The sequence below is a fragment of the Vombatus ursinus genome, unplaced genomic scaffold (genome assembly GCF_900497805.2).
Source record: "Vombatus ursinus unplaced genomic scaffold, bare-nosed wombat genome assembly UNPS02014807.1, whole genome shotgun sequence".
NCBI lineage: Eukaryota > Metazoa > Chordata > Mammalia > Diprotodontia > Vombatidae > Vombatus > Vombatus ursinus.
In genome coordinates this window covers 50515425-50530054 of record NW_020954585.1, presented here as the reverse complement: position 1 = coordinate 50530054, position 14630 = coordinate 50515425, and the positions used below count along the sequence as shown (strand labels likewise).

Genomic DNA, 14630 nt, shown 5'->3' with positions numbered 1-14630 from the left:
CTGTCTCTTAATGCTCTGGGTAGAGTTAGACTTACTGAAGGCGGTGGGGATTCTCGGCCAATCAGAGGGGTGTTCTCACATCGAGGGTTCTGGAAATTCGCATTCTGGCTCCTGTGGAAAAGGGCAAGAATGTGAACTTGTGTGAGTTAACCATGGCCTTGCAAGCCCTTTGGGGGATTCCCCCTTCCCATCCCCACAACTGTGAAAAAAAAGTATCTCCTATTATTCCCTTGGGTACTTAGGATCCTGCTTCACAGGAACCAGGTATTTTTGTAACCCCACTTGCAAAAAACATATTTTTACTGATATCTTTTATTTTTAAATCTCTCTTCTTCTTCCCTCTCAAAGACTCATATCTTATAACAAAAATAAAAACAATTAAAGAGGGAAAAGAGGGGAAAAGTCAGCAAAACCTATCAAAACTTTGAAAAAAATCTAACATTCTATGTAAGGGTCCACACTGGTGGACCCACTCCCCAGCACCTCTACAAAGAGTGAGGGGAAGGATCTTCTCCTATCTTTTCTTTGGAACCAAGCCTGTCCTTTGCAATATTGCAACACTCATTTGGATTGTTGGGTGGAGGTTGTTTTTGCCACCTAGGCTGCTGGAGTGATTGTGTATATAGTTTTCTTGGCTCTGCTTAGCTCATTAGGTATTTTGTCAAGGTTTTCAATCATGGATTTGGAACAAATGGACACCTGTGCTGTCCAAATCGGGGGAGGGGGTTGGGGAAGAGAGAGGGAGGCAGGTCCCGTCCCCCCCCAATTGAGCCTCCAGTGATGACCATACTCTCAGCACAGTCCTACTCCCTCACCAGCCTCTAACAACAATAACTCTCACTGGTACAGCAATTTACAGTTGATGCTGTGTATTATCCCCATTTAAATAGGAGGAAATTGGGGTTCAGAGGGTTTGTTGACTTAATAATGGTCACACAGTTAGTAAGAGAGAGAGAGAGGCTGGATTTGAACTCAAATCCTCTTGACTCCAGGGCCCTAGTGCCCCGATAACATTTGTTTCAACCTCATCTTCAATTCCCAATATATCCCTCTCTTATCATTTTTTAAGCATGCTGCTTGTTAGAGCTAGAAAGGACTTTAGGAATCATTTAATCCTTCCCTTCACATAGTACACGTGAGTCAGAAACAGAACTCAGTCTTTGGACTCAATTTTCAGCTCTTTCAAAGTCCCATTTTAATGTCCATTCAAGGGGTAACAAGGCACGCCATCCGTGATGTTAAGAGGCAGCTAGATGGCACAATGATAGTGTTGGACTCAGAGTCAGGAAGACTTGCGTTCAAATCCTACCTCAAATATTTTACTAGCTGTCTGACTCCAGGCAAACTACTCCAGTTTTAGCCTCGGTTTCTTCCTTTGCAAAATGGAACAATAATAGCACCTCCCTCAGAGAACTATTTGGAATAAGGACACATGAGGATGAGGAAATAGTACGTCCAGCCCTTTGCAAACCTGAAAGAACTATCTAAATGTCAGGCATTGAGTCCAGAGTTAGAGGAAGGGAGGATTGCTGGCTCAGAGGACTATGCTGCCTCCCACCACAAACTCTGGATGTGGGGGGTGGGGAGTGCTCTGCCTCATCAACTCACATGTACTCCGTGACAGGGGCATTGCTGACTGTGTGTGCTGCTGCAGGGATGCTGGTCTCACTACCATAGCTGCTCCCACAGCTGTAAAGACTGGGCATGTGTACTCGATAGAGGTTGTCATGGGTCTGCCTGGTTCCTGGAGCCACAGATTCTTCCTCCCCATCGTCATCGGCAGCCCTAGATGAGCAAAATGGCATCAGTAAAGTGAGTGAGGAGATGGGTGGTCAGAAGAGAAAAGGCCTGACAGCAGACAAAAGACTGGAACTGTAAGGCTTGGCTCTTGTTTTCCTAGGAAGCATTAACTGGTCAATGTAAAAAACATTGATTAAACATCTACTATGTGACGGTCACCATGCTAGGCAATGGAGATAAAAAGGTAGCACGCCTCTTCAAGAAACTTACATTCTAAAAAAAAAAAAAAAAAAGAAACTTACATTCTATTAGGAGACACACAACATGTATACCTAGGAGCACATGTATTTAAAATATATTCAAGATAAATACAAATAAATTCAAAGTAATTATATTATTTCTAGTTATTTCATGTTTGAAAGTCCACTTTCTCAATTTATGAATAAAAACACTTTAGAGCAGAGGTGTCAAATTCCTGCTTCTTTCTTGTCTTCCTATACTTCACTCCTCTCCACATGCTGTACAATTCAGTCATACTGGCCTCCCCGCACACAACATTCTCTCTCCTCACTCTATATGTTTTAACTGATTGTCCTCCAGACCTAGAACGTTCCCCTTACTCATCTCTTTCCTTCCTTCAATACTCAGCTCGATTTCTACCTTCTGCAGGAAGCCTTTCCTGTTCTTCCTCCCACACTGCTAATGCCTTCCCTCTGAGATGACCTCTGATTTACTCTGCATGTACTGTGTATGTACATGATTTTTGGTATGTTGTACCCCTCCTCTGGATGTGTGGGCAGGGACTGCTTTTGTTTAGCACAGTGCCTCAAACATAGCAAGCACACGCTGCCTGGCAAACTTTCTCATGAGCTCCTTCTCCACTGGATTTGCCCCTGACTGTGTACCTTTCCCATGTCTCTTTCCATCCGACATACAACTCATAGACACTTGGAGCTGATCAGAGGGCCAGAGAGACCCTGCTAGGAGAGCTGTTTCTTTTATCCATATGCAGCTCTGATCAGATAACAGGAGCTTATCTGGAGCCTTACCCCCATCCACTCAATCCCTTTCTTTCCCATTGACAACTAGAGCCTTTCATCTTCCTTGAGTGTTTTTAAAAAACCAGTATGACAAAAATATTTATCCCAACCTTGCCTAGGAGTGGGGCAGTCACCACAAAGGCACCCAAGCAAACCAACAAGTCCACATCACGGGACTCTGATCATTTCTGCTCCCTCCCATATTCAGACAGTAAAAAGGTCAGGTCATCCCTCGGTCTCTCCAGGGTGAGCCTCATATTTTGACCAAGGCCATCTGTCCCAGACTCAGCGTGTTATAGAAAACACACTAGATTTGCAGTGAGGGACCCTGGTTTCCACTCTTGACTCTTACTAACTGGCTCTGTGACCATGAAATAACTTTCTTAGTCTCAGTCCTAAAAATGAAGAGGATACCACCTGCCTTGCCTACCCTATGGGTTGTTATGAGGATCAGATGAGATAATCAAACAATAAGCATTTATTTAGCACCTACTGTGGACCAGACACCACGGCTAGGCTGTGGTAATACAAAATGAAAGTCCTTATCCTTATGGATCTTCCATTCTACTGGGGAGAAACAACACATACACAAGAAAGCATGGCAGATACAAATATATCTATATCTATATCTATATCTATATCTATATCTACCTATCTATCTATTCAACATGTCAAAAATAGAGCTTATTATCTAAGTGGTGCACTGAACAGAGTGTAGGACCTAGAGTCAGGAAGACCTGAGATCAAATCCCAGCTCAGACACTTACTATCTGTATGACCCTGGGCAAGTCACTTAACTTTTGTTTGCCTTGTGTGTAAAATGGGGATAATAACAGCACCTACCTTGAAGGGTTATTGTGAGGCTCAAATGAGATATTAATTATAAAGCACTTAGCACAGTGATTGGCCCATAGTAAGTGCTATACAAATGCTAACTATCATTATTATTATTATTTCTCCCAAAGTCCAATACAAGGTAATTTTTTGGAAGAGATACACATATATCTGGGGGAAGTAAAAAAAACCTCATGTAGGAGGTGACATATGAAGGAAACTGAGGTGAGAAATGTATGATCTCCATCAGATTGCTTGCCTTCTCAACAAGGGGACAGAGGGAAGGACAGAATTTGGAACTCAAAATTTTTAAAAAAAACAAATGTTAAAAATGGTTTTTATATGTAGTTGGCGGGGGGGGATAAAATTTTAAATTAAAAAAGAAAAGAAAAAGAGGTTGAGGTGAGAAAGGAAGTTATCCCAGGAGGGAAGACAGCCTGGGCAAAGGGATGGGAGAAGGAATGTCATATGTGAAAGACAGCAAGAAGGTTGGGCAATTGAGAGGGAAAGGGGGGTCATTTACAATAAGCCTGAAAAAGTAGATTGGAGCCAATTTGCAGAGGGCTTTAAATGTCAGAGAGTTACTGGAATTAATTGAGCAGCAGTCAATAACATGCTCAGATAATGTGCTTTAAGAATATCACTTTGGGAGGGCAGAGCCAAGATGGCGGCAGGAAAGCAGTGACTGTCTTGAGCTCTCTCCCAAAGACCTCCAAATACCTAAAAAAATGGCTCTAAACAAATTCTAAAGCAGCAGAACCCACAAAAAGACAGAGTGAAACAAATTTCCAGCCAAAGACAGCCTGGATGGTTGATCAGAAAGGTATATCGTGCTGGGTGGGGAGAAGAGCGCAGATTGGTGTGGGCGCGCAGGCCATAGCGATCCTGGAGCAGGCCTCAGAGGACTGAATCGCCAGCAGCTGTGGCGGTTTCCAGACTCCTCAACCCACGAACGCCAAAGACAACTTAGAAGGTCAGTGGGAAAAGTCTGTGACTGTGGTGAGAGAGGAGCTAGGTCTCAGCTGCAAGTCTCGAGTGTGGCCCGGGGCCACGGCTGTTTCCTGAGCTTCCAGCCCACAGACTGAGGGGGAATCAAGTGGCTGATCAGAGGGGGATTGCACGGATCTCTTTGCCAGTGCTGAGGCAGGAATCTCTTGCTTTACCGGTGCTTGGATCTGGGTCACAGTTCTGAGGGGTGGTCCTGGGGCAAGAAGGAGCGCTGGTGTGGTGGAGATTGATGTGGCGGTGGAGAGGAAACACCTCGTCCCTTATCATAGCACCTAGGAAGAACTGAAAATTTTTAGGTCCCTAGAAGTAACTCTGAAAACAGCTGTACAAACCCCCAAAGCTTGGGATAGTATACTCTTCACATTGGAAGCAGACTTTTACCTTAACAAAGAGTTTAAAATTCAAGTAATTGGCTGGGATCATGAGTAAGCAGCGCAAAAAGAGTCAGACTATATTATCTCACTTTGGTGACAAAGAAGATCAAAACATACAACCAGAAGAAGACAACAAAGTCAAAGCTCCTACATTCAAAGCCTCCAACAAAAATATGAATCAGGCCCAGGCCTTGGAAGAGCTCAAAAGGGATTCTGAGAAGCAAGTAAGAGAAGTAGAGGAAAAACTGCAAAGAGAAATGAGAGTGATGCAAGAAAATCATGAAAAGCAAGTTAACAGCTTGCTAAAGGAGACTCAAAAAAAATACTGAAGAAAATAACACCTTAAAAAATAGCCTAACCCAAATGGCAAAAGAGGTTCAAAAAGCCAATGAGGAGAAGAATGGCCTAAAAAAAATATCACTTTGGGGTGCAGCTAAGGTGGCACAGCGGATAGAGTGCTGGCCCTGAAGTCAGGAGGACCTGAGTTCAAATCTGGCCTCAGACCAAACACTTGACACTTACTAGCTGTGTGACTCTGGGCAAGTCACTTAACCCCAATTGCCTAAAAAAAAAAAATATATCACTTTGACCACTGGTAAAGAGATGAACTAGGGAGGGAAAACATGTGAGGTAAGGAGCCCAGTTAGGATACTGTAATAGTTCAGAAAGAAGGTTACGAGGGCCTCAACTAGCATGGGAACTGCATGAGTGGAGAGGAGATGGATGTGAAATGTTGTTGAGGAAGAATCAACCAGCCTCAGTAAATAACTGGACATGTGAAATGAAAGAGGGTAGGGCTGATGGGAAGGATGGTAGTAGCACTCCTGACAGAGAGAAGTTCGGTAGAGGGGAAGGTTGGGGTGAAAGATCAGTTCCATTTTAGACACATCCAAGATGCCAACAGGGCATCCAATTTGAAATATAAAAGTTCTTCAAATGCTAAAGAGTGCAACACAAATATATGGGATTACTACTACTTTTTTCATTAGGATTACTACTACTTTTTTCATTAACAGTTAAGAAGACTTCATATTTTCCCATGTTATATTCCACTTAGCTAGCAGGTGGCAGGCAAGATCCAACAATGTCAGGTTAATACTTTAGTAACTGGGCTCCTGGATGAAATCTTTGAATCTTAAAGAGTTTAAAAGGGTTTTAATCGTGATTTAATTGTTGTAGGAAAACTTTCTATTAATGCAATTTCATACTATCTCTTCAACTAATAGTCTGTCTGGAGGATTGAGAAGTAACGTATTTAGTCCAGGGTAACAGTCAGCAGGTTCCAGAGGTAAGACTTGAACCCAGGTCTTACAGATAGTGAGACCAGGTCTCTAACCCACTATGTCACCACAAAAAGCAATTTAGATCCCTTGCTGGATGCATGACTCTTCTATATAATATCCTTAGATGAGGATAGTTTGAACATCTGGGGTGTCAGGGAGTTCACTTGCTATTGAGGCAACTCATTCCATTTTGGGGCAATTTTCTAAGATTTAAAATGTCTTCCTTAGATTGAGCCCAAATCTATTCCCCACTCAGCCTTCAACTCATCCGTCCTATTTCTGTCCAGGGGATAAATCAAAATAAGCCTAATTCCCTCTCCCATATAAGCAAGACTTTGAATATTTTTTTTTAAGGCAATTGGGGTTAAGTGACTTGCCCAAGGTCACATAGCTAGTAAGAAGACTGAATATTTGAAGACAGAAATAGTCTTCTCACCATTAGTTTCTTTAAATTAATTTTCATACAACTAAGGCTGAACTAACTTCCCATTTTCCTCTTCCTTAAATAGGAACAAACAGGAAGTTTCCCCTTTCTCCTCCCATACTCACCCCACCCAATTCTATTTGCTTCTGAGGAGGCCAGTATCTTGGCCCTCTCTTCCGATGGAATGGTGTCTCAGGGTTGCCTCCACTTTCCAGTCGTCAACTCCTCCTCTGTTTAACTGAATTTATCTTTTTAAAATCTATCTGAGGGTATATTTATTAATATCTGTTCTGGGTATAGCTTGCTAGGTTCATCTCTGAGTCCTGTAGATTAATATAACTGCTCAGAGCCCTAGAGAATATCTACAGCCTAACTCAGTCACTCAATAAGCATTGAATACTAAAGGAATTCTACTTAATTGAACACTAAAGGAATTCTAATGAAGTACCTACTATGTGCCAGGCACTGTGCTAAATGCTGGGGATATAAAGATATATATGGGGATATAAAGAAAGGCAAAAGACAGTCCCTGCCCTCAAGGAGCTCACAATCTAATGGGGGAGACAACATGAAAATCAAACATAAGTATGTGCAAACAAGCTATTTATAAGATAAGTAGGGAATAAATCAAGAGGGGAGGCACTAGAATTAAGAGGGTTGGGAAGCACTTTCTGTAGAAGGTGGGATTTTACCCCCAAATAATATAAGTGCCCATTCCTCTGCACAGTCCTTCCCCTGCGTTATAGGTCTCCCCTCTCTTACCTTTTCTGCTGCCAGGTATGAGGAACGCTGCACACAATAGAGCTGAACATGAGGGCCGTGACGAAAGAGAAAAGCACCAGGTAGATGAGACCCTCTACGCCATCATAGCAGAAGCCAGTCAGAGCCTGGACATAATCCTAAAGGGGGCAGGACCAAAAGAACTCTTAGTTCAGCCAAACTACCTTTTCTCTAAAGCCAATGGTTAAGACACATGTTGGTCTATGGCCTCTCTTGACATTTCTTTGTTTCTTAGTCTTGTGTAGCTAATCTTGTCCAGAATCACTTTCAAGGCCATATTTGTTATTGTTATTGTTCAGGCATTCGATCATATCTGACTCTTCATGACCTCATGACCATGAGGTTTTCTTGGCAAAGATACTGGAGTGGTTTGCCATTTCTTTCTCCAGTGGATTAGGGCAAACAGAGGTTAAGTGACTTGCCCAGGGTCACACAGCTAGTAAGTGTCTAAAGACAGATTTGAACTCAGATCTTATTGACTCCAGGTCCTGCACTCTATCCACTGAGCCACCCAGCTTCCTCCTTCAAAGCCATATGGGTTGCATCAAATTCATTCATTTGAGTGGTACTCTTGGTAGCAATGACTCTGAGCAAAGCCAACCAAGAAAGGGTCATGGTGACAGTTTGGTGGCAACAGTCTAGAGACTGTGGAAAAAGGCAATTCTGACAGAGAACAATAGCAGGAAATTAACCTCTCTTGCATCGGAGTAATAGCAAAGTGTTGGATTTGGAGTCAAAGAACGCAGATTACAAACCCCAGTTCTGCCACTAAACTGTTTGTTTGACCTTGGGCCTCTCTCTGGGCCTCAGTTTCCTCCTGTGTAAAAATGGGGTAGCTAGGTGGCCCAATAGACACAGTACTGGATTTGGAATCAGGAAGACTCATCTTCATGAGTTCAAATCCAGGTTTAGATACTAACTAGCTGTGTGACCCTGGGCAAGTCACTTAATCCTGTTTGCCTCAGTTTCCTTATCTACAAAATGAGCTGGACAAGGAAATGGTAAATCACTTCAGTACCTTTGACAAGAAAACCCCAAAATGGGGTCACAGAGAGACAGACACAAATGAAACGACTGAACAACAAAAATTAAGAAGTTGGATTGGACTAGATGAACTTTAGGGTCCCTTCTAGCTCTGACATCCTGTGATCTTGTGGGTTGCTCTCCAACAGCCCACAGCCCAAGATCTAAGTATGCTCTGATGCAACATGCATGTGGCATGAGCCTGTTATTTTAACCACAGCTTTGGGGGAACCCAATCCAGAGCTGGATCAGAAATCTTCACCTTCTAAAAACATAGCAGCAGAGAGCAGCATACCAATTTATGAGTCTTTCCAAGTTTTTCTAGGCCATTGCATATGCTATTTCTCTTGACTGAGCAGTCTTTCTCTCTTCTCTGGTTATTAAAATTCTATCCACAGAGGTAGCTAGATGGCACAGTGGATAGAGAGCAGGGCCTGGAGTTAGGAAGACCCAAGGTCAAATCCAGCCTCAGACACTTACTAGTTGTGTGACCCTAGGCAAGTCACTTATCCCTGTTTGCCTCAGTTTCCTCATCTGTGAAATGAGCTGGAGAAGGAAATGGTAAACCATTCCAGCATCTCTGCCAAGAAAACCCCAAATGGGGTCATGAAGAGTCAGAAATGACTGAAAACCAATGAAAACAACATCCATACTATAAAGGCCAGGACAAGTCCCACCTCCATGATGCCTTCTCTAAATAGTCCAGCTCATAGGGATCTTAAAGTATCTTAGAGTCAGAAGGGATCTCATAGGTAAAGTAGCACAGCAGAAAAAAAAAATATTGCATATGGAGTCAAGTGATCTGGGTCTGAAACTCAGACACTTACTAGTTGTCTGATCCTGGCCAAGCGACAACCTCTTAGATCCTCCGTTTCCTTATCTGTAAAAGGAGATAATACACTACCAGCTTCTATAAATCTTCAAGTGCTAAATGGATTTAGTTTTTTATTTAGACTGGACCTGTGATTTAATTGGCACAAGGAACTCCCAATAAGGAAACTCTATCTATGCAGATGAACACCTGCTCTGAATATTATAATTTTAGTTTCCTGGGGCAGTAAGAGATAAAATGACCTGCCCAGAGTCACATAACTTGTATGTGTCAGAGGCAAGACTGGAATCCAGGTCTTCTGGACTTCAAGGCAGGCTCTCTGTCTACTATGCCACACACACCACTTCAAATGTGAATTTCATTATCATCACCATCCAGTTGGACCAAAAATAATTTCTACATCATGCCCAACGTGGTCACTGAGCCCATGCCTGAAGGCCTCTAGTGAGAGGGAACTCTCCTGAGTACCTCCTGAGACAGTCATCCCACTCCCAAGCAACTAGACATTCTTAAGCCTATATGGCAGGTTTATGTTCCAGAACCTTCTGACCATTTAGTCTTCCCTCTTCCTGCCTCTGGTACTTACTGCCACCCCTACCCCTAAATCTTTGGGGCTTAAGATGCACAAAATGCTTTCAAATGAACCACCATAGGCTCAAGGAAAAACCTATACATTCTGGATGACTTTGCATTTTGTCTCACCAGCCACACGCTCTTCCCAGCTCCCCTACATGTAACACTCAGGCTCTAGACAAATGCTGCTAAGAATCTTCTTTAATGGGCACTCACCAGATGCAGGCTGCGGCAATCCACCAGGGCGGTCAAATGCTGTAGATTGATCTCTGTGGAATTCAGAACTTCCTGGATGCGTATGAGATAATCCTGGAAATAACAAGGCAAGAAGAATTAAATACGACCACCTTTAGACCTAAAAGGGTATGCTCTGGGTCTGCTGTCGGTGGGTTATGGGACTGGAGTGACTTCCTCCCCCTCCCACCAGTGGTGGGGATGGATTATAATTAATCCATCCACAGCCTTTCACCTAGAATTCTTCAAGGTCAGTGAAAATGTGAGCTGAGACAAGAAAGGAAACTGATAGTCGAAGAAAAGGATGACATTAACTAGCTCATGACATTAACTAGCTCATTAACTAGCTCCATGATGCCTTCTCTAACTAGTCCAGCTCATAGGGATCTTAAAGTATCTTAGAGTCAGAAGGGATCTCATAGGTAAAGTAGCATAGCAGATGCTTACTGCCCTTGCGGATGCAACCCCTAACTATGGCCCTATCAGCCTTGTGCTCCAATTGCTAAATAAACTAAACACCACAAAGTGACAGTTAAAAACAGAGTGGAGGTTTGGAGAGAGAGTTTACCCCCTGCCTAGGAGCAAAGGGTTTTAAGAAACCATGGGACCCTTTCCCAACTCTTACCTTGGAGGTGGGGTACTCTCTAAGCGCAGACCTCAAGAGCTCCAGAACATCATCTTGCATTTCCACCAGGGCTTTGTGACTCCCAGACAGCTTCTGTTCAATACAAATGTGGCCAGCTCAGCTCCCAGACGGAGATGGGGCCGAACCGTCTTTACCTCATCCCCTACTGCCCTACTGTCCCCTAATGGGGACATCCCTCTTCACGGTCAATGCCCGGAGTAATTTATCACTTACCCTGGATCTGCTCACATTCTGTACCCTGGGATTGCATCTCCCAAAACATCCCTCAAAGGAGGATTAGAAGATGTGCTGTGGTAATGTACCCCTGCCTAGCTGGTTTGCCACCACAGCCTATCAGTTTTTCCCTGCCCTTCTTGAACTTAACCGGTTGCCAACTAATCACTTTTCAAAAAGTAACAAAGGCAGTGAAAAGAACACAGAACTGGGAGTCAGTTACTCTTCTACTTCCACAACAATAACAACAACAATACTGATAGACAGCTGCATGGTGTAGTGGATAGAGCATGGGGCCTGAAATCAGGAAGACCTGAGTTCAAATGTGACCTCAGCCCTTTACTAGCTATGTGACCCTGGGCAAGTCACTTAACCTCTGTTTGCCTCGATTTCTTTATCTGTAAAATGGGGATAGTAATAGCACTCATCTTGAAGGGTTGTTGCAAGGATCCAATGAGATAATATTTATAAAATACTTAGCACAGTGCATGGCACATAGTAGCTACAATATAAATGTTAGCTATAATAATGATGATGATGATGATAATGATGATGACTAGCACAGGGCTTAAGGTTTGCAAAGTGTCATATGTGTTACCTCATTGGATCGTCACAGCAGCCCTGACAGGTGGGTGTTATTATTATCATCATTTTACAGATGAGGAAATTGAAGCAGGCAGAAGTTAAAAGATTTGTCCAGGGCTGCCCACAGCTAAATAAATGTCTGAGGTGGGATATGAACTCAAGTCATCCTGACTCCAGGTCGAACACACTTACTCACTGCATCACCTAGCAATCTACAAGTCACCTAACCTTTCTGAGACTTTTCTTCTGTAAAATGGGTATAATGCCACCTACCCTGTCTACCCTCATGGATTGACATAACCAAATATAGTAAAGAAAAAAGTAAAGTTAAAAAAAAAGAACTGCAGTTGGTAATTATTATTACTACCAGGAATATTAGATTCCTTCTCATTCTCCATTCCCTTTTCCCACTTGGTTGTTTCCCTTCTCATTTTAACTGTGTTGATTTTGCTTCTACAAAAGCTTTTCAAAATGTATGTAATCAAAATTGTCCATTTTCCTTTATGATCATCTGTATCTGTTGTTTAAAGAATTCTCCCTCTGTCCATAGTAGTGAAAGGTCTTGCCTTCCCTCTCCTCCAATTTACGATCCAAATTTTTATATTTGGGTCATTTATGGAGTATTTATGGCATACTGTGTAATAGATCAAGCTAAGCCTAATATCTGCCTTATGGCTTCACAATTTTACCAGCAGTTTTTTTGTTGAATAGGGAGGCCTTACTCCAGTAATTGGTATCCCCTGGCTTTTCAAATATGTTTGATTATGTCCCCTCCATATCCCTTTCACTACTGCCCACCACTCAAACCTATCCGTGGACGGTACTCAACTTTCCCCAGAGAATTTGCTAGTACAGGTTATCAGCAATTCTTTTTCCCACAGGAGCTCAATCCCAGCGTGCCACTGGGCTCAGAGCAAGTTTGTGAGAACCAACTCATCCCTGTAGCAATCTCATTAGTTTTCTCACTGGTACCCAGGAGCCAGGGCTCCCTCCAAACTTCAAAAGGATAAAATATGAGAGACAATGACCATCATAAGAGATGAAATGGCCATTTCATGGGGAAAGGCTGGATCAGCCTAGAGGAATCAAGCTAGGATTTAGTAGGAGGGAAGGTTCCCTTAGGGAGAAGCTGGCTTGTCCCCAAGGGTCGCCTCAGGTTTGCCTTCCCTGGCAGCACAGTGACCTTTTGATACCTTCTGGGCTCTGCTGTTCACCAGAAGTACAATCATGGTTCTGAGGTCTAAAAGCCTCATGTTCAAATGGGTTTGGGGGGGCAGGACTAAGCTATTTCTATTCTCTATAGGGAACCAGAACAAGACAGGAAGAACGTTTTCTTCCCAGACTGGCTGGAGATCAGATGGAAAACCTCAAAGCTCTCCTTTTCCCAGGATGCTATGGTTTTGGTGTATAAGAAAGTAAATCTGGCCTCATGGCTAGAGAACTACTCACCTGCTGAAAGGGGTTTATGTATCCAGCCGAACAGTCCAAGTAATAGTGAAGGATCTCTGGGAATAGAAAGAAAAGTCTTCTGAATGCAGCTATCACTGCCAATGGATAGCCATTGATTACCTTTAAGGAGGTAGGTATTAGGCAGGCCCCAGTATTTTAGGCACATAGGTAAAGTCTAGAAGGCAGCTAGGTGGCACAGTGGTTAGAGCACTGAGCCTGTAGTTAGGAAGACCTGGGTTCAAATTTAGCCTCTTACTCTAGACACTTACTGGCTGTGTGACCCTGGCTAAGTCACTGTTTGCCTCAATTCCTCAAATGTAAAGTGAAGATAATGATAGCACCTAAGTCCCAGGGCTGTTGGGAGATAATATTTGTAAAGTGCTTATGCATATTTCTTTCCTTCCTAGGGAGCTGAAAGGGACCTTGAAAGCTCTTTAATCCAACCATAATCCAATTGTTTTACAGATGAGGAAACTGAGGCTCAAGGAAGTTATGTGCTTTGTCACCATCACACATATTGAATCACAGATTTAGAGAAGGGACCCCACAGGTTATCTAGTCCATTCTCGTCCACCATCCCAAAAGAAGCATGTGATCTTGAGTAAGGCATTTCAGATCTCTGGGCCTCAGTTTCCTCATCTCTAAAATGAGGAAGTTGGATTAGATGACCTCAGAAGTCCCAAGCTATGATCCTCTAACTTTCTGAAAAATGATCAAGGAGTTCCCCATTATACCATGAAGCCAGAAGAAACCTTAATTTATGTTGATGCCTTTCATTTTTACATCATATTCATTTGAGAACACCCCTCCCCACTCTCCTATTTGTTGAGCCTTAACAAAGGTTAAAAAAAAAGTTCATATGCCCAAAGGGCTATAAAAATGTGCATACTCCTTGACCCAGCAATACCACTTCTAGGTCTGTATCCCAAAAAAATCATACAAATGGGAAAAGGACCCACATGTACAAAAATATTTAGAGCAGCTCTTTTTGTGGTGGCCAAGAATAGGAAATTGAGGGGATGCCCATCAACTGAGGAATGGCTAAACAAGTTGTGGTATATGAATGTAATGAAATACTACTGTGCTATAAGAAATGAGAAGCAGGCAGACTTCAGAAAAACCTAGAAGACTTTTTTGAACTGATGCTGAGTGAAGTGAGCAGAACCAGGAGAACATTGTACACAGCAACAGCCATGTTGTATGATGACTGACTCTCATAAACTTGGATCTTAGCAATGCAAGGATCTAAGACAACTCCAAAAGACTCATGATGGAAAACGCTGTCCACATCCAGAAAAAGAACTATGGAGTCTGAATGCAGATTGAAGCATGCTATTTGATCTCTTTTTTCTTTTGTTGTTTTGTTTTGTTTCTTCTTTCTCATGGTTCCTCCCGTTGGTTTTAATACTTCTTTACAACATGACTAATGTGAAAATATGTTTAATATCAATGTATATGTAGAGCCTATATCAGATTGCATTCTATCTTGTGGAGGGGGAGAAAATTGAAAACTCAAAAGTCTATGGAAGTGAATGTTGAAAACTAAAAATAAATAAATTAATTAAAGCAAAAAAAAAAAGTTCAATAAAACA

The 14630-nt window shown here is 42.6% G+C and overlaps 1 protein-coding gene across 1 annotated transcript in view; it reads right to left on the bottom strand.

Annotated features, from left to right (window-relative positions):
• Nucleotides 1-14630, bottom strand: part of TTYH3 (tweety family member 3) — a 185932-nt gene that overhangs the window by 12491 nt on the left and 158811 nt on the right. The window contains exons 8-13 of the mRNA XM_027874545.1: nt 13039-13094; nt 10771-10863; nt 10128-10220; nt 7466-7602; nt 1609-1785; nt 36-111 (exon numbers count right to left, since the gene is read on the bottom strand). Of these exons, the coding sequence (XP_027730346.1) occupies nt 36-111; nt 1609-1785; nt 7466-7602; nt 10128-10220; nt 10771-10863; nt 13039-13094 (632 nt within the window). The remainder of the gene's footprint in view (nt 1-35; nt 112-1608; nt 1786-7465; nt 7603-10127; nt 10221-10770; nt 10864-13038; nt 13095-14630) is intronic.